The following is an 18,080-nucleotide window of genomic DNA, read 5'->3' on the forward strand; positions in this document are numbered from 1 at the left end:
GTTATGTTAAACTTTCCTAGCAGTCCTTCACAAACAGGGAACAGTCTGTCTATTCTCTCCATCTGTCAGCTGCTGCTGGCTCTTCCTCCTCCTCTTCCTCACACACTGCTGAGTTTGTCCTGGTGGATCATCAGGGCTGCAAAGCCTCACAGATGATGTGCAGCAGTGGCTCCCTCAGTCTGTCCTCACTCTGGACACTTGCAGTCGTCACACATGGAAATCAAATGTGTGATAAGCTGCAGGATTCAAACACAAGTGTAACTTATAAACACATGTTCATACTTTTATTCCACAATCAGAGAGAAAGAAACAGAGAGAGAGTGCAGGACAGACAGACAGGTGACAGTCTCAGGTGTACACACTGCTACACAACAGCAGCAGAGAAGCAGGATTTAGTGTTTGTGTTATTACGAGTGTAAACAAGAAGAGTTCCAGATGGTGCAGTGGACACATGTGTGACTGCTGTGATTAAAGCATCTTTCTTTCAGCTTAACGAGTGAACCGTCAGCTCGTTCAAACACACGTTAAAGTGCGTTTGGCTCGACACCACCGAACAGAGGCAGCAATATAACACAGCTAACATTAACAGTGCAGTGGATCCTGCTTGTGCCGTGATGTTCAGGACTGCAAACCGAGCAGCATCACTGACTTTCAGCTTGTTGTGTTTGTGGATATATGACTGACTTTAATTATCCACAAAATCATCACATTCTCTGTCAGATTAAGGTCGACTATTGAACGGCGTATATTTTAAAGGCTTTAAAACCAAGTTAACGCTGAAAATACAAACATCACTAATGTCACATAACTCTGCCGACAAGGCATAGCTATGGCTATGAAATGCTCTTTGTGTATCACTTCTTCATTATGAAAGATGTCATTAATGCACTAGTAATGTCTCATCTGGAGTATTGTTCAATCATTTGGTCAGCAGCTAATAAGACAGATCTTAACAGACTTCAGTTAGTCCAGAATAAGGCGTCCAGATTAGTGTGAAGATGTTCATACTATACTAATATTGATAAAATGCATAATAACCTTTCTTGGCTTCCTGTACAGGCTAAAATATTCTATGGCTTACTTGTAGTTCTAAAGAAAGCAATTCTGTTAAACACACCACATTTATTCTGCTCAGCTGCAGTATCCAGATGAAATACATCATCATATTACACAGTTTTCAACAAGCTGCAATTTAGTAAATGCTCGAGTTAAAAGTAACGTTTTGTAAAACTGTTACATTTAGAGCAACTTTTAAGTGGAATAAGTTGCCTTAAAAAATTAGAGAATTATTCAAAACTTCAATGAACACTTAAAAGCCGATTTACAGAGCTTTTAGTTGTTGTAAATATTGTAAGACATGATTTGTTTTTGAAATTTGTGTAATGTGCCTCAATGTTATTGATATTATTATTATTGATTGCTTATATTTGAACAATTGTGAAACCTCACTGTGGATGTAAGAGTGAAATTATGTGGATATCTTGAATCCACTTTATTGTGTAATATTTTATGTGAGTATTTGACGGAAGACGAGCAACATCTGTTGTGGAAGCTAACGGGGTTCCTTTAGAATAAACAAACATAGGATTTATTATCACTGAATAATTCTGTATAAATCTATACAAATTATAGAAATATGTAATAGGAAACAACAAAATAATCTAAATTATAAAATAATGTGTGTGTGTGTGTGTGTGTGTGTGTGTGCGTGTGTGTGTGTGTGTGTGTGTGTACAATCAGGAGGGATGGGCATGATTTTAGTGTTTGAACAGTCATGAATTATCTTTTTTTTTTTTATTTATGTGACATCAGAAACAGCAGTATGCGACATCACGTGATGGCGGAGCTTCAGTTCATCCTTTGTCATCTTTTTTTTTTTTTTTAATAGGACAGGGGAAAGAATGAAAGAAAGAGAGGGAGAGAAAGAAAGAAAACCAAAGGGGAGAAGAGACGGTGAGAAGGGGGGAAGAGAGAAAAAAAAAACAAACAACAAAAAAAACTCCTGGGTCACCTGTATGGAGAAAAAAAACAAAAAAACAAACAGAGGAGACAGCAAACAACAAAGAGCAACATAATAATAGAAAAAAAAAGCACCATCACAATAAACTAGCTAGTCATAGATATCAATAGTTATTATTAAATAATAGACGATATTGTTCAGCACGCAAGATAGACAGCGCACAGTGTGCTTTGAGGCAGCAGCCAAGAAAGCTTTAGTCCGCGTCTGTGAATACCCATGTGTACACCTGTGTGCATACCTGTGTGGATCAGCATGCTTGCATTCCAAAGGTTTCTCCATGTAATGATCTGCTAGGGAGTGTGGGGAGCCACAGCCCTGTCCTTTATGGTATCAAGCGGGTATGGAGATCAAAACTCCAGACATCCAGGGGCCCCCAGAACACAAGAGACCAAGGAAGACCCACAGAGGGGCAGCTGCGCCACTGTCCCAGTAAGAGCTGAGGAGAGTCCCAGATGAGGGCTCATTCAGCAGCCGCGGAGCAGAAGCCAGGGGGAGTTGCAGTGATGCGCCCGTGGGCTCCGCCGGCAGCCAGCTGTGCCTGAGTGACCGAGCCCCTGGCCTCTCGGCCTGGGGCTCGGTCACCTCTGAAATGGCCCGAGCGAGCCGCCAAGGAGTGAGCCGGTGTGCACCCGGACGCCCACCCCCAGATACAAAGAACCACCAACGCACCGACACCTGAGGGAGTCCGCCACCGGCAGGGGAAGTGGTGGTGGGTGGAGATAGGCCTCCAAACCTTGGAAGGCCCGAGATGTCCCCAGAGAGGTGGTGTCTGATACCCAACCTGACATATAAATACAAACATACAGGCACACACAGACACAAACATCCATTCCCACCCTCATGCTCTCATGTGCACTTCACACTCAACCGAGGTGGAGACAAATATAAAGAGACACTGTATACGCGATCACACTCCCCAAGCGTACTCTACAAACCGGGTCTAGGTACCCTTGCCCCTGGAGGGGGGAACTGCACCCAGACCCAGGTGGTGTTACCCTTTTCCCTGCGGTGGGGAGAGGCAGACCGCCCCGACTCCCCAGCAGCAGGGAGGCCCCACACTCCAGACCGCAGCCGGACGGCCAACTCCTCCTAGCCCCCCCGCTCCAGCAGGCCGCAGAGAACGGGGGTGAGAGAATTATCTTTAACAGCAGGTTGGATGTAATGTGTTAGAACTACCAGCAGGTGGGGATAAGAGACCTTTAAGGTGTTTGGTGCCACGCTCCACCTTCAGGTTTAAAACTAGTGTTAATGGAGTTTGAAGGTTGAGTTTGTTCCACGACTGCATTTCACTCACTGCCTCTGTTTGTATCTCTGTCACTGCAGGACCAACATGGAGCCAGAAGTCAGCGCTCTCAGGAGGCCGACAAACCTCACAGAAGAAAGGGAGAGAAAAAACACACCTGTGACGAGTGTGGGAAGGGTTTTACTGTGAGGGCTTCACTAAAACGGCATCAGGTCATCCACACTGGAGAGAGACCGTTCAGCTGTGACTTGTGTGGGAAGGGTTTTACTGTGAGGGCTTCACTAAAACAGCATCAGGTCATCCACACTGGAGAGAGACCGTTCAGCTGTGACTTGTGTGGAAAGTCTTTTTCCTTGAAGCGTTCCCTAAAAAAACACCAACTCATCCACAGTGGAGTTAAAGCGTACAGCTGTGATCAGTGTGGCAGAGCTTTTACTCACAGTAGCAGCTTACAGAAGCATCTAGTTACCCACTCTGGAATTAAGGCATACAGCTGTGACGAGTGTGGGATGGAGTTTACTCTGAAGGCTTCACTAAAACAGCATCAGGTCATCCACACTGGAGAGAGACCGTTCAGCTGTGACTTGTGTGGGAAGTCTTTTTCCTTGAAGGGTTCCCTAAAAAAACACCAACTCATCCACAGTGGAGTTAAAGCGTACAGCTGTGATCAGTGTGGCAGAGCTTTTACTCGCAGTAGTCACTTACAGAGTCATCTAGTTACCCACTCTGGAATTAAGGCATACAGCTGTGATCAGTGTGGCAGAGCTTTTACTCACAGTAGCGGCTTACAGAGTCATCTAGTTACCCACTCTGGAATTAAGGCATACAGCTGTGACGAGTGTGGGATGGAGTTTACTCTGAAGGCTTCACTAAAACAGCATCAGGTCATCCACACTGGAGAGAGACCGTTCAGCTGTGACTTGTGTGGGAAGTCTTTTTCCTTGAAGGGTTCCCTAAAAAAACACCAACTCATCCACAGTGGAGTTAAAGCGTACAGCTGTGATCAGTGTGGCAGAGCTTTTACTCGCAGTAGCAGCTTACAGAGTCATCTAGTTACCCACTCTGGAATTAAGGCATACAGCTGTGACATCTGTGGAAAAACTTTCAGCCAGAGAGGGAACCGAAATAAACACCTACGCATTCACACCAGACATGATGTGTACTGCTGTGAACAGTGTGGCAAACAGTTTACAACAGACGCACACTTACAACGACACATGTTTACCCACACTGAGGAGAGACCTTATCAATGTGACCTGTGTGAGAAGACTTTTAAAGCTCCACATCACCTGAGACAACACCAACAGATCCACACCAGAAAGAGACTCTACAAGTGCAGCTACTGTGAGGTATGTATTTATATTGTTATCTTGTCATTTTAGCCTGACTGTTTGGAACAACTCTGCTCATTAAACTGTGTTAGCATGTTAGCAATTCTACTGCATGGAAAAGCAGCTCTGAGTGATTATTCAGATTTTCCTTTCAGTTATGATTTTAGTATTACTGTAGTATTATGGTGGTAGTATTGTAGTTATTGCAGCCCAGTAAACTGAGTGTGTTAACTGAAACAGTCAAATGTAGTTGGACGTCTGCAGAGATGCTCTTTATTTCAGGCGACGTTCAGGATACAAATGTTGAAGGACTGACTTACACTGTCTTTGTGTCTTTGTTTAGAAGCAGAGCGACACAGATGGATCCAGTTCTCAACCCTGTCATCACTGTGGTGGTGGGAAAGACTTTCATTGTGACCTCTGTGGAAAAACTTTCAGTCGGCAAGCTGCCCTTAAAACACATCAACGTAGACACACTGGAGACAAACTGAAATACTGCAAAGAATGTGGGAGAAGCTTCACCACATCACATCACTTAAAACAACATGAACTGATTCACAGTGGGGTTAAAAAGCACCTCTGTGATCAGTGTGGGTCATCCTTCACCACTGCATGGAAGCTTAAATCACACAAACGAGTCCACACAGGAGAGAAACCACACAAGTGCAGACACTGTGAGAGAAGGTTCTCACGGTCAGGTCATCGTAACATTCATGAACGTACACACATGGAAGGAAACTACAGCTGTGACCAGTGTGACAAGAGCTTCAGGAATCTCAGTTCATACTCTGCACACAAACGATCCCACGTTACTAATAAACTGTTTCACTGTTACCAATGTGCCCAAACATTCACCTCATTGTCTGCTCTGTGCAAACATCAGCGCGATCACTCAGGGCTGAAATCACTCCCATCACTGGATCACAGTGAATCTGAAGACACAGAAAGATCCTCTGGTTTCTGTGTCAGACTCAAAAAGCTTGAGATCAGGCTCCACAGAGTTCAGATAGAATCATTTAAACTTGTGTTGAACTGAACTGGTTGCTGGGCTGAACTTCTACATAATACAGATCTACATGGGATCTTCTTTTCTGTTGTTTTACTGAGTCAGTTTTGTCCTTTTTTCTCTGTCCTGGTTTTGCTCGTCTGTAAATGATTGAAACTCAGTCAAATAGTTCATTGTTCTCCAGCAAAACGTTTTGGAAACTCATGTTTAACCTTTAAAACTCTGACATGTTTTAGCACACAAGGCTTCATCGGGGAGTTCACTCATGATTGGACCATGAGAACAAAGGTTTTTAGTTCTTTCAAAGAGAGTCTTGGAGATGTTTGATGTTTCTGTTTTTCTGAAACCACCTGAAAGAAAAACTATTTTTCTTGCTTTATGTAGTGTGGAAGTTTTTAATGTTTCTTCATCTGTGATGTTCTTGAATGTGTTCACGTGAAGATGGTACAAATAAACTGTCCTTTCAGCTTTAGCTCCTAATTTATTCATTATTTATGGTTGTAGCACAGCAGCCGTCTCTTGATTAACACATGGAGGGCTCGGGATCTGATGGTGTCGTCTCCCTAATTTGCCCACTCAGTAAATCTCACTCATGGCCAAGAAATTGAAATAAACCTTGTTTCCCTGCTGGATAGTGATCCACTGTAACTCTGCTCCTCCTTCCTGTTTAGGATTTCTGTGGCTGAAGTAAAATTCCCTCCATCCATCACTTATCCCAGCTAACCCAAAGTGAAATAAAGTTTTGCTCATCTTAAAAAAGCATTACAATAATGGGCATTACCAATGCAAACTGAATGATACAGAAGATGAAAGAAGAGACTTTGACGCGTCAGTGTAGCGCGTCTGGCGCGTTTGACTCGCGAATAAAACCACGCGCGTGAGTTTTTGTGTTGCATTTTGTGCATACGCGCGTTTCGCGTCTACCGCTCGAGTTGGAAAAATCTGAACTCCAGCGTCAAATCGCGCCGCGACAACCAATCAGGAGCCTGGTGACGTGGCTGTTACCTAGGTCAAAGGGGCAGATCCAGCCAAAGCCTTTCATACTTCAATGGAGGGGAAGGCTAATCAATGCGGTAGCAAACTCGGAGCTGTACAACACCAGCTGCTTTCAGTACCGAGACAGGAATAAAAAGGACCGAGCTTGGAGGAAGATATGTGAAGAGATCGGGCAACCTGGTAAGTTCATTCATTTCTCTTTTGAAAGTTTTCACTGACCCGGGGAAGCCGCACAAAAGCTAGCAAGCCACCGCTATTTTCCCACTGACGTACAAATACCGTTCTGCTTTTATGCATGTTGTCATTTAGGAATATATTTTATTGTTTATTAATAAACAGCACACAGTGGTCCCGCTGTTCATCCGTCACTGCTTTGCTTTTTCGCTGATTTTTTATTGCACAGTACAGCATTGCATTCTGCAGCCTGATTGACAAATCTCCTGCGCTTGCCAAATTTATCACGTTTGGTTTTGATAACCATCGCGTCCAATAGAAAAAACAGCACAAAAACACCCATAACTATGAGCCTCATTCGGAAATAGACACCTGCACCGCGAGGGAAAAAGGCGCACGAAAGTGGCAGGCAGATGAAGACAAACCGCGGCATATTAATACTTTTACGTTTTGCAATCTACAAAGGTTTGCACTTTGAGAATCAATTGTGAGAACTGTGATCAATGTTCATGTGTGTGTGTGGAAAAAAAGTGTATAAAGTGCGTGGCCAGGGGCTAGTTATTCTGAGAACCCCTGCAATAAATGAGGGACCACTGTCTACTCTACGATTATTATATCCAACCTGTTAACATTTAATACTGTATTGATAGAACCAACTGATTCTGCAGCAGAGCATCCCCAGTCCCTGAGCTCCTGCTGCTGCACCCACAGGTATGTACAGCAAGCACTGATACCTTTTTAGTCGGTGGGATTGCCTTGTGATCACGTTTACTAAATATCTACAACCAATCTGATTATATCCTGTTATTGGTTTTTTTTTTTTTCAATGTTGAAATTAAAATCTAGTAGCAGCCTTCTCATTTCTTTGTGTTTTGTGCTGTTTTACAGGCCCACAGAGGAGGACGGCTCCGAGGCAGATGAGGGACGGGTCCCAGGACGGTCCATCGGCGGTGGAGCTGGCCATCCTGGAGTCCCTGAAGAGGCCACACCAGTCTCCAATGGAGCATTTCCTCCTCAGCCTTGTTCCTGCTCTGGAGAGCAGCTGGTCCTTTTTATTCCTGTCTCTCTGTAAATACTTATATTTTATATATTTATGTTTAATGTTTTTCTGTTTGAGACTTTTAATATTATTTCAAATAAATGTTTATAATGACTAATGTCTCAGTTCTACTACACAGCAAATGTTGGCACACAACTTGACACATGTAGAATTTATTTCATATTATACTAATGACAAAATATACTGATACAGTGGGATGCAGAAGTTTGGGCAACCTTGTTAATAGACATTATTTTCCTGTATAAATCGTTGGTTGTTACAATAAAAAATGTCAGTTAAATATCATACAGGAGACACACACAGTGATATTTGAGAAGTGAAAAGAAGTTTACTGGATTTACAGAAAGTGCGCAATAATTGTTTAAACAAAATCAAGCAGGTGCATCAATTTGGGCACCACAAAAAAGAAATGAAATGAATATTTAGTGTATATCAATGTGTGTGTCTCCTATATGATATATGGGGTGCCTTTGTCTGGATGTGCTTCCCATCCAGAGCTGCACAGCACAGAGGAAAGTTCCAGCGCTCCTGGAATCCCTCTGTGATGGACCGCCAGTCTCCAGGTGAAGGCACAGCCATGAAGTCGTCCACTAGACAGTCCCAGATGGACGTCGCTGCCTGGGGGGTGATCTGGCTCACCGTGGACACACCGACTCTGAAACTGAACGCGATGGTCCTGAAGGAGTCCCCGGTGACAAGGAACCTGGACAAAATTGTTCAAAATCAGTATTATGTGTGCTGCAGTTACAAAATACATTATTCAAATTCCAAAATACTTTTGTGATGTCAGATATAAATCACAAAACATGAATCTTACATAAAACATTTTGTAATTATAAGGATAATTACAAAATGTATATTAGATAATATCTAAAACAGTTGTGTTTTGTTTTAACTTTAACATATCATAATTTGATTGGTAGCAACTTTCACAACTACAGTGAGCCAATCACTCATAATCCCTAAACATGTCAATCAGGTAGGAATGAAGTGAGACATTAATAGAAATAAAGAGTTGTATGTTGACATGTAGCCCTTTCCTTGCTTAAATCATTAATATTTTTGAAAAATTAATCTGTGATAAGACAGCTTATCAAGATAGAACCATGTAACTAAAGATGAACCAAACTGTTCACAGTTTTATCTAACTCTGTTTTAATAAAGGCTGTGACCCCTGCTATAGAGTCTGACAGCTGCAGGGATTATATACAAATATTCAACTATCCCAGAATTAAACCAGGTCTAAATAAAAAGGAGTGAGTATCACTACAAGGTTAACTCAGTGGTCCTAATGTTACAGTTTGATATCAGCAAACACCGAGCGCATACATTGATGTGACACCACAGCCATGCTATCATTCAAGCACTGATAACAGCATAAATCGAATTAAATCGGGGCTTGATGAGACCTTCTGAGTATCACTAGAAATATTATAAATAGTTGTCTCTGTACCACAATTTGCTTTCAGTAAACACCGACAGCATTCACTGTTAGCATAGCACATCCATGTTAGCAGTGTATAACTGGATGGATTAGCATATTAGCACAGATATCAATAAAGGACTACCGTATTAAATAGTTTTACTAACCTCAGGCAGACGGACAGGCGCTCTGCAGGTGGGATTGAGCGTCTGTAGTTGGTGTCTAGGCGGGCGATGCTGGGACCGACGAGGGAAAGCAGGTCCTCAAACTGGCCGACGGTGATAGCGCTGGAATCGGCCGTCATCCAGGCGCAGCTCCTGGAGCAAGTGGTGAAACTCACCAAACTGCTCATGCCTCTGGAGGACCTGATGGACCCAGGTACGGCGAGGACGTCTTTTACGCTGCTGCTCTGCTCTCCACAGTACATAGAGAAGGGAGACTCTCTCTTCAAGCGCTAGCTCGATAGCTGCCATCTTGCAAAGATACCGGTCTGGCACAGCTCCCTCCCACATTCCTCCCACATTTCCGGTTCACGCGCGTCAAAATATCATATTTTGACGCGCGATGGATTTTTCTTGGACACGCGTTGAGACGCGAATGTACACGCGTCAAATTAGGGGCGTTTGGGGCGTTTTATTCGCGTCCATCGCGTTCGGTGTGAACACACCGTTAGTTGTTCTGCTGCCTAAATACCACAGGGTCTGATTATGAAGTTATTGAGCTGCACATACTTTACGACCTGCTTAAGTTCGAGGTCACAGCGTCTGTAGAGCAGCTGGAACATAATGAAGTCTACAAGGTTAAAGTTTTCTCTTCAGTTATTGTTCTTTCTGCTGCTTGGTTTGATGGATCTGAGAGCTTTTGTTTTTATTATTGTTATTATAATTATCATTAATATTTTACTCTCTAGAAGCTTTAAAATAGTGTTTGTGTTTGAAAAAATTGATTTAAGAATTGAACAGAAACATCTGTCCTTCTGAAAATGGCCCAAAGGCACGGAGACAAAGTCAAAGGATGCAACCTGTAACTTTCTCTTCCTTCATGTCAGGACCATCATCCATGATTTACCGTATTTTCACGACCATAAGACGCACTGTACTAAAAGGCGCAGTCTCAGTTATGTGTGCCTTTACTGTATTTAACACACACATAAGGCGCACTGGATCATAGGGCGCATACAAGTACCGTATGCGTATTTAAAAATAAAGCAGGAGCAAAACAAAGTTTGGTACTCACACTTTTATCATCAATCAAACCCATCGAAGTCCTCATCCTCTGTGTCTGAATTGAACAGCTGCGCTAAATCTCCATCAAACATGCCAGGTTCACTTTCTTCACTGTCAGAGTCACTTTCCGTGCCGTGCGGCTCCTCGGAAACGATGCCGGCTTTTGCGAAAGCTCGAACAACAGTGCCAGCAGACATGTTAGCCCAAGCATCTACAATCCATTGGCAAATTGTGGCGTAACTCGCCCGGCGCTGCCTTCCACTCTTGGTGAAACTGTGGTCTCCATCGGTCATCCATCGCTCCCAGGCCGCTCGCAGCCTTACTTTGAACGGGCGGTTCACACCGATGTCCAGCGGTTGGAGTTCCTTCGTCAGGCCTCCCGGAATGACAGCAAGCTCACAGTTCATTTGTTTCACTAGTTTTTTCACATCGGCTGTGAGGTGGGCACGCATAGAGTCACAGATTAAGAGCGATGGTGATGCGTGGAAAAAACCACCTGGTCTCCTTACATACACCTCCCTCAGCCAGTCTTTCATCATTTCCTTATCCATCCAGCCCTTTTCATTTGCCTTAATTATGATTCCTGCTGGAAACTTCTCTTTAGGCAAAGTCTTTCGCTTAAAAATCACCATAGGCGGCAGTTTCTGTCCATTAGCATGGCAGCCAAGCACAACAGTGAAAGAAGACTTTTCATACCCCGTTGTGCGTATCGCTACCGTGCTGGTCCCCTGCTTCTCCACAGTGTGACTCACCGGGATGTCGAAAGTGAGCGGCACCTCGTCCATGTTTGTGATGTGGCTGGATGTTTTTGTCGCCGATGTGTTTGCTGCAGTAGGAGCGGAAGATGGCCAGCTTTTCATTATAATCCGCTGGAAGTTGCTGCGCTACACTGAAAAAATGGGAATTGGGAGGCTTTTGAATTTGCACAAATGAATTTAGTTAATGCTACACAAGTCTTTCATGTTTCTCTTATTTACATGATTAAATAAAGTACTATTTACTTGATTATAAACAATACTGAAACTACTCATTTTTCTTGCATTGATTTAAAGTGACTAAATTAGAATACTAAAACCATTTTAATCGTGTTTGACCACAACCGGAAATGATGCAATATATTCAAAGACAACAACTAAATATGATTGGATAATAAGACCTAGTCTTATCCAATAAGACAACAACATAATTTAAGGAGAGCGCAATTGACCGCCAGATTCTGGAAGACTGTTCAGCCACATGCAACCACATGGCACTGAGTCAGGCATACCGAGAAGTAGGGTTGCCAACCGTCCCTTAAAATACGGAATCGTCCCGTATTTCGAAACAAAAGTACACGTCCCGTATTGAGCTAATAAGGGACGCACTTTGTCCCGTAATACAGTGAGAATCAAAAGTGGCCTATAACGTTTAATGGAATTAATGCTTTGTTTGAAAACATAATTCCCAGCCCCTCTCCTGCTTTGTGACCAATGAGCTGACAGCACACTTATGACAATAAGTGTATGACAATTCAGATTACCGCTCATCTCATTGGTCGAGGAAAGGTCGCTTGCGGAGAAAATACCAGAAGACAACAGATGACCACAACAACAAGCATGGCCAACAGGGAAACAAACGCCGACACTGCGGTGCAAGTCTCGGACGACAGTACACCTAAAGCTGGGCAGACACTGTGCGATTTTTTCAGTCACGATATTCAGCTCCTGCTCAAACTGCACGATTGACTCGCAGGGTTAGAAGTTGGTAGGTCACGATGCAGGTCTTACACTATACGACCCGATGCTCTGATGCGACCTGAGAGCTCACACTGTGCCTCCATAAAATTAAGGTTATAACAGAAAATCTGTCGCTCGCTCGCTCTGTCTTTCACTCACACAGACACACCACCACCACCAACTTTGCTAAATTGCTAATGAAAAACATTTATCAGGCAGCTGTGATTGAGCAGCAGTGTAAATCCAACTATTTTCACGGTTGTTGTGGTCGTGATCATTTTGTGATGCCACATCGAAAAGGCTCGGATGAGCTTTCCAAAGTTCTACAAGTTGTGCCTCCATCGCTTGTGTCCAGATCACACGCTGCACAGCCGTGCTGCAACGTCTTTTTCACCGATGTTTACGTGTTTGCGCGTGAGCAGTGTGAGCGGCTGTGGTGAGACCCTCACGAGCGATTGATGATCGGGAGCTGGTCGTGAGGTGTTAATCGCTTCTCGTTACCCCACGTATACTACACGACGCACGATGAAGGCCAAAATCGGGCTGATCACCAAATCGGTCGCACGACTCAAAAATCGTCTCAAAATGGGCCAAAAATCGCACAGTGCGAGCCCAGCATTAGAGCAGCAATATTTGTTCCCCTCAGAGAAAGGGAAGAATGGGAAAAGGAAAACACCTGGCTGGAAAAAGTTAATATGGGCATGTGCAGTGAATATCAGCGCTATGTGGCCAGAAGTGTGATAATATAATTTATTTTGTGTAATAAACAACTGCAAGGATAGATAGTCATCTATTTGTTGTAATCAATACATAAAAGTAATACATAGATGAATAATGATGATGAGTTAAGATGCGTAATCATGGGAACAAGCGGGTTTACAAACAGGAGCAGCTGATTAGCATTAGAAAAGCTGAAATAATACCTCAACTGAAGCCAATTGTACTAAATGCACTATATGTGCACTGTTACAAGAATATTTTTCTTTCTATTGTTTTCTATTATTTTAAGTTAAGCAGGACAGAGTTCTTTTAAAGAAAGATTTACTTATATTCTCAAAAGTTAAGCATGACAGGCTTCTGTTTAAGAAAGAGACCTGTTTTATTGTGTTAATGTTGTCATTTTGAGCTAAAAATAAATGGCTAAATGATCATTTGTTTCACATGTGTTCATATCACAAAGAATAGAATATGCATCTACTTAAATCAACTTCAAGTCAAATGGTTAAAAAAAATAATTTCACACACAAAAAAAGAGCTAGAAAATTCACCACACTGGGAATGGTGAAGACAACTGGGTTGCCCGGCCCTGGCCACGAGGTGTCCCTTATTTATTTTTCAGGGAGTTGGCAACCCTACCGAGAAGGTAAGTAATTTAAATACATTTGTTTTAGTTGGGTACGTTTTCACAGAATTGTTGTAGTGCATGCTATATAAATAGCAGTCTGTAACGCATTTACATGTTGTTTTTACAGTGCTAGCTAAAGTTGGTATTAGCTTTGTGGCTAGAGCTGAAAAATAGTAACAAATTACACATAATCGGGAGAAAGCAGCTGTTGTCGGTCAGATATGGAATTTATGCATGTGACAGAGAGCACTGACGTTTTTTGATGGCTTAGCAAGTTAAAACGTCACTGAGAGAGCGCAATAGTGTTTGTGTTACTCGTGCTAGTTATGGCTACAGTGGCTAATTAGTCTGGCTGTAACCGTCAGAGTTTAAGAAGCTGGGAGCACAGTGCCATACCTTAATTCTTGCTGAGGACACACGCTCAAGTTATAATAAGGATCCTGCCACCTTAGACGTGGGTTTAAGAACCTGTGCCCATAAATGCCAAATCATTTTTCCATTTAGTCATTGTTTTAGGTGAAGTGTCACTTACTTGACTATTCTATTGGTCAAGCCCAAATAATACAGCAGATATCTACAAGGAGATAAGTTTGTTCAACAGAGTATGTCTTATTAAGTGATGTATTGTGAATTTTCCAACATTGTCCTAACAAAAATTAGGACCCTTTCCCCCACTTTTTTTCTACTTTGTGTAGAACATATGTGAGCTGCTTCTCAAAACATTATGTATAAATGAGAGAAAGATTGGTATTTTAAAGAAACCATTGATGCTCTTCTGGACTGGAATATCTTTTTTCAATTAAAATTAATGTTTTTTGTGATGGTGGAATTTTTACCTTTATGATTACAGAAGTCAAAACATCAGATGATGATAGCTTACCATCTAAACTCCGCATCTCTTGGCAAGTCTGAATTAGAGGTCTCAGCTGTATCTGCCTTTCTAGTGGATTTGCTTAAAGAGGAGATAGCTTATTATTATTAGGTACATATTCCCTGACATTCTAGAGGTCAACCTTGCACAGTGTGTGACATTAAAGGGCATAACGTATAGAAATGGAATGGCACCGGCCCAAAGGGCAGCAGGTGGATTGCCAGAATACTGAAAAACCATATCTGCATTGTACCACAGCATATTCTACATTGTCAGAGAGCTTGGTGGCTGGTACAGAGAGCACCACAGAGCTTTTGAGCTCAGCCCAGTATCCACAAGAATATTCACTCTGTGAACTCCTTGATACTTATCCATTGGTTGGCTATGAGATTGGATCAGTCCACATTGTGACTTTAAAAAGGCATATAGAATTAAAAGGTGTTCATATAAGTGTAATAGCTTCAGTAGCATGTATTTCATTAAATAAATTCTTCTTTTTTATGTCTGATCTTTCTAACTTTGAGTATTGGGTATGGATAGCTTTATGAAAACTAAACTGAAATGATTCTTTCTGAATGTCTGATATGTAATTCTTTTTTGCCTACAGAGTTCCATGGTCCTAAAGACTGTTTTGGCTGACGGAACCTGTCGAAGGCTCACTCTCTAATGGAGCGCCTGAATCAACTGAGGATCTCATTGTTGAAGTCAAGAGACAGTGTTGTCTTCAGGGCAGTTTCAGACTTCAGTTTATGGATTCCTTATTTGGGAATGAGTTTCTTAACCTTACCTCAGTTTCAGAAGTAGCAGACAAAGGGACTCTTAAAGCTATTGACATCCCAAAGCCCACCATATGGACATAAAAAAGAGTAACAGAGTTGGTGAAACTCAAGATGGAAAAGACTTTTTCATACAGAAGACATGAAGTTGTTCGTGATGCACCAATGGTGGAGACTTTCATGGCAAGATGGCCTGCTCTATTTGATTTCCATGAGGTAAGGTTTGCCTCATACACGGTGTTCTTGTGGTATTAGCCTAAAATGGTTAAGGCACAGTTGTTATTTGACAGCCCATTTCTTCAGCATGAGTGATTGCGGCCTTCTTCCAGGTATTAAACCTTTGAAGCTCATTTCTCTGTGCTCATGTTTTCAGATCAACGCTGAGTTTAAGAGAATTGCCACCATCCCCCCTCAGACAAAGTTCCTGGCTCAGCTGGCTCTCCACTTGGACAACCTGGTGAAGTTGGTCAACAGAAGAGGAGAGCTTGGACTAATACTGAAAAGAATTGTGGCATAAATGGATAATGTAAGTGATAAAGCCTCAACATTCACTTAACATGATCCTCTTTGGATGAAACTTTACAATTGTGGAAGATTTCAAATGTTTTCCCATGATAAATTCTCTCATTTTGTATTTTTACATCTGCTTGTTTTTTTAACCTTCACTTTGTCAACTTGTTATTAATTGCCAGTAAACCTATTATTAATTTGTGTGCCTTTACTTTAAAAACATTCATGTAAAGTACACTAGTAAAACTTAAATGAAGGACAAGGGCTGAATGAAGATGCTAATTACATACATTTCATTTCAGTGTGAAGATGTTAAGGGAGTGTGAATCTACATGGGTGAAGACCCTGGCATGCTTATCCAGGAGTATGTGGTATGTACTTGTCTTTTTTTTTGTTTTTTTTCGAATTTTCCACAGTGTGTCATATTACTTACTTGGCATGAAATGACTAACATGGCTTCTTTTTTACAGGGCATGGAAGAACGTGCCATCAGTGAGACTGTTGAAGACACCACTGTTTGAATTTATCTTCTTAAAGAGCAAGCTTCAGCAGATAAACAAGAGTTGTCCTTGCAGGCATCAGGGTGGCGAAGACTTTGGATAATGTAGCATTTGCTGTGATAATGCTATTTGGACTCATGTATGCATTAAACCTTGCCTACCCTGCTGACCTTCGCTACAACTTTGATGTTTTCCAGAAGGTTTTCATGGAACTGGATGGAGCTAAACTCTCTAAAGTTCTTGCTTTAAAAAAAACATCTGTTTCATTGAGAAGTCAAAGACTGCACTTCTGCAATTCTTTGCAGTTTTTCATTTTGTGTTCAGTAACGTTATACTACTTATGTTTTTATTGCTTTCCCCTCATGTGACTGCAATGCAGGATGATTTTTCCTTTTGGTATCATGTTGTAAGAAATTTTTACTGACGATTTTTAGCAATATGTTCTAAACCAACCTTAATGTCCTGCTTACATGTTTAAAATGAATATTAAAATTCATGTAGGTGTTTGGTATTAGTTGTGTAACAATGTCATTTAAGGCTCAACTTAGTTGAAATCTTGTACAGGTAAATACTTGTACAGAAGCTGAAACTGTTGTCAAATAATACACAAGTTATATTTGTGTAAATCTGTTTATTCATAAAAGCGTGTTGCTTTTTTTCAGGTAGTCTTAATTTAGTTTACATTTTCAATTGTGTAATTAATACAAATGTTATATGTAAGAGATGACAGGATCATCTATAAGCACTTTCTTTTATTTGCTGCTAAGGTCACTTTTTTGTGAAACATTTGCAAATATATTCTCAAACTAACTTTTTCTTCTAGCTATTTCTGCAGGCTATCTTTAAAAATGTGTTAACAAGTTTATATGGATGCGATTTTGGACTTGTTCATGGCAGAATTGCTGCTTTCACTGCTGTTACAGTTTAATAAAGGTGTATTGTTCAGTAGCACTCACAGTCTTTGCCTTTTTTGTCAATAATGATCAGTTAATATTTCAATTGAAAAAATTAAGTAGGATTTAAAGCCATAATTTGTCTTGCAAGAACATAATTGCAATGTGTTTACATTACATAATATCATTGCGTACCACTGGCAAATAAAAATAAGTTGGTGTTAAATATTAAAATATATTGACATTATGCAATACATTGATATTATGATAATAGATTAATTTCAGTACATCAAACATGATTTTTTAAAGTAATCTGATGTAAATAAAATACTTTGATGTGACAAGCATTAATTACTTGAGGAAAAGTGGAAAATTAAGTCAGTCATACTTATTCATATTATGTGGGACCGATGTACACAATAAAATCAAGTAAATTGAAAGAACTTTTTTTTTCAGTGTACGTGGGATGACCGGCGTCAGGTACAGACTGCTATACCCTGCAAAGCTGTTAGTGACCCATGGTGATGTGAGGAAAAGCTTTACCGATCCCAAAGAGACCGTAGACTACGCGGAGAAGCACCTCTCCCACCCACCTTCAAATGTATTAAAAGCAAGGATATATCTATATGTCTAACGCTGACACAGCACTGTGTTTCTTCTTTTCCCTTTATATTCCATGTAAAGGTGAATATGGAGCGTTTATGGAGCTCGTTTATTGACCAGCTGTCAGTTAGAAGGTAAGAGTTACTAGGTTAACAGAGGTTAGCAGTAACAGTACGGGGAAGTATATTGTGTTGTTCTTTTGTTGGTTTTTATTTTATCCTACTTTACTTTGTTATTTTGATTTTACCTGTTGTGAGTGCTTCCCGTAATTCTCCTTTTTCTTGCGCCGCTGCGGCCAGAGTTCACAACATTACATATTTTTGTATCTATAAACAGGAAGCTGACACTCTCCAGACTTTATCAAAGGTGTGAGCGTCACAGCAGAGGC

The 18,080-nt window shown here is 41.4% G+C and overlaps 2 protein-coding genes and 1 pseudogene across 2 annotated transcripts in view; 2 read left to right on the plus strand and 1 right to left on the minus strand.

Moving 5' to 3' along the window:
• LOC146634319 (protein NLRC3-like) overlaps nt 1–18,080 on the plus strand; it is a 580,191-nt gene that overhangs the window by 162,522 nt on the left and 399,589 nt on the right. The gene's annotated exons all lie outside the window — the stretch shown is intronic.
• Nucleotides 8,204–9,738, minus strand: LOC146634321 (uncharacterized). Its single transcript, XM_085376819.1, has 2 exons — nt 9,421–9,738; nt 8,204–8,533 (listed from the first exon to the last, which is right to left on the minus strand). Exons 1-2 carry the CDS (start codon nt 9,678–9,680, stop codon nt 8,263–8,265), a joined length of 531 nt encoding a protein of 176 aa, XP_085232945.1. The 5' UTR covers nt 9,681–9,738; the 3' UTR covers nt 8,204–8,262.
• LOC146634322 (uncharacterized) lies at nt 15,261–16,873 on the plus strand (annotated as a pseudogene).

Source organism: Diplotaxodon limnothrissa, linkage group LG3 (assembly GCF_057381915.1).
Source record: "Diplotaxodon limnothrissa isolate DT_005_m linkage group LG3, D_limnothrissa_male_GT1.1, whole genome shotgun sequence".
In the NCBI taxonomy this organism is placed as follows: domain Eukaryota; kingdom Metazoa; phylum Chordata; class Actinopteri; order Cichliformes; family Cichlidae; genus Diplotaxodon; species Diplotaxodon limnothrissa.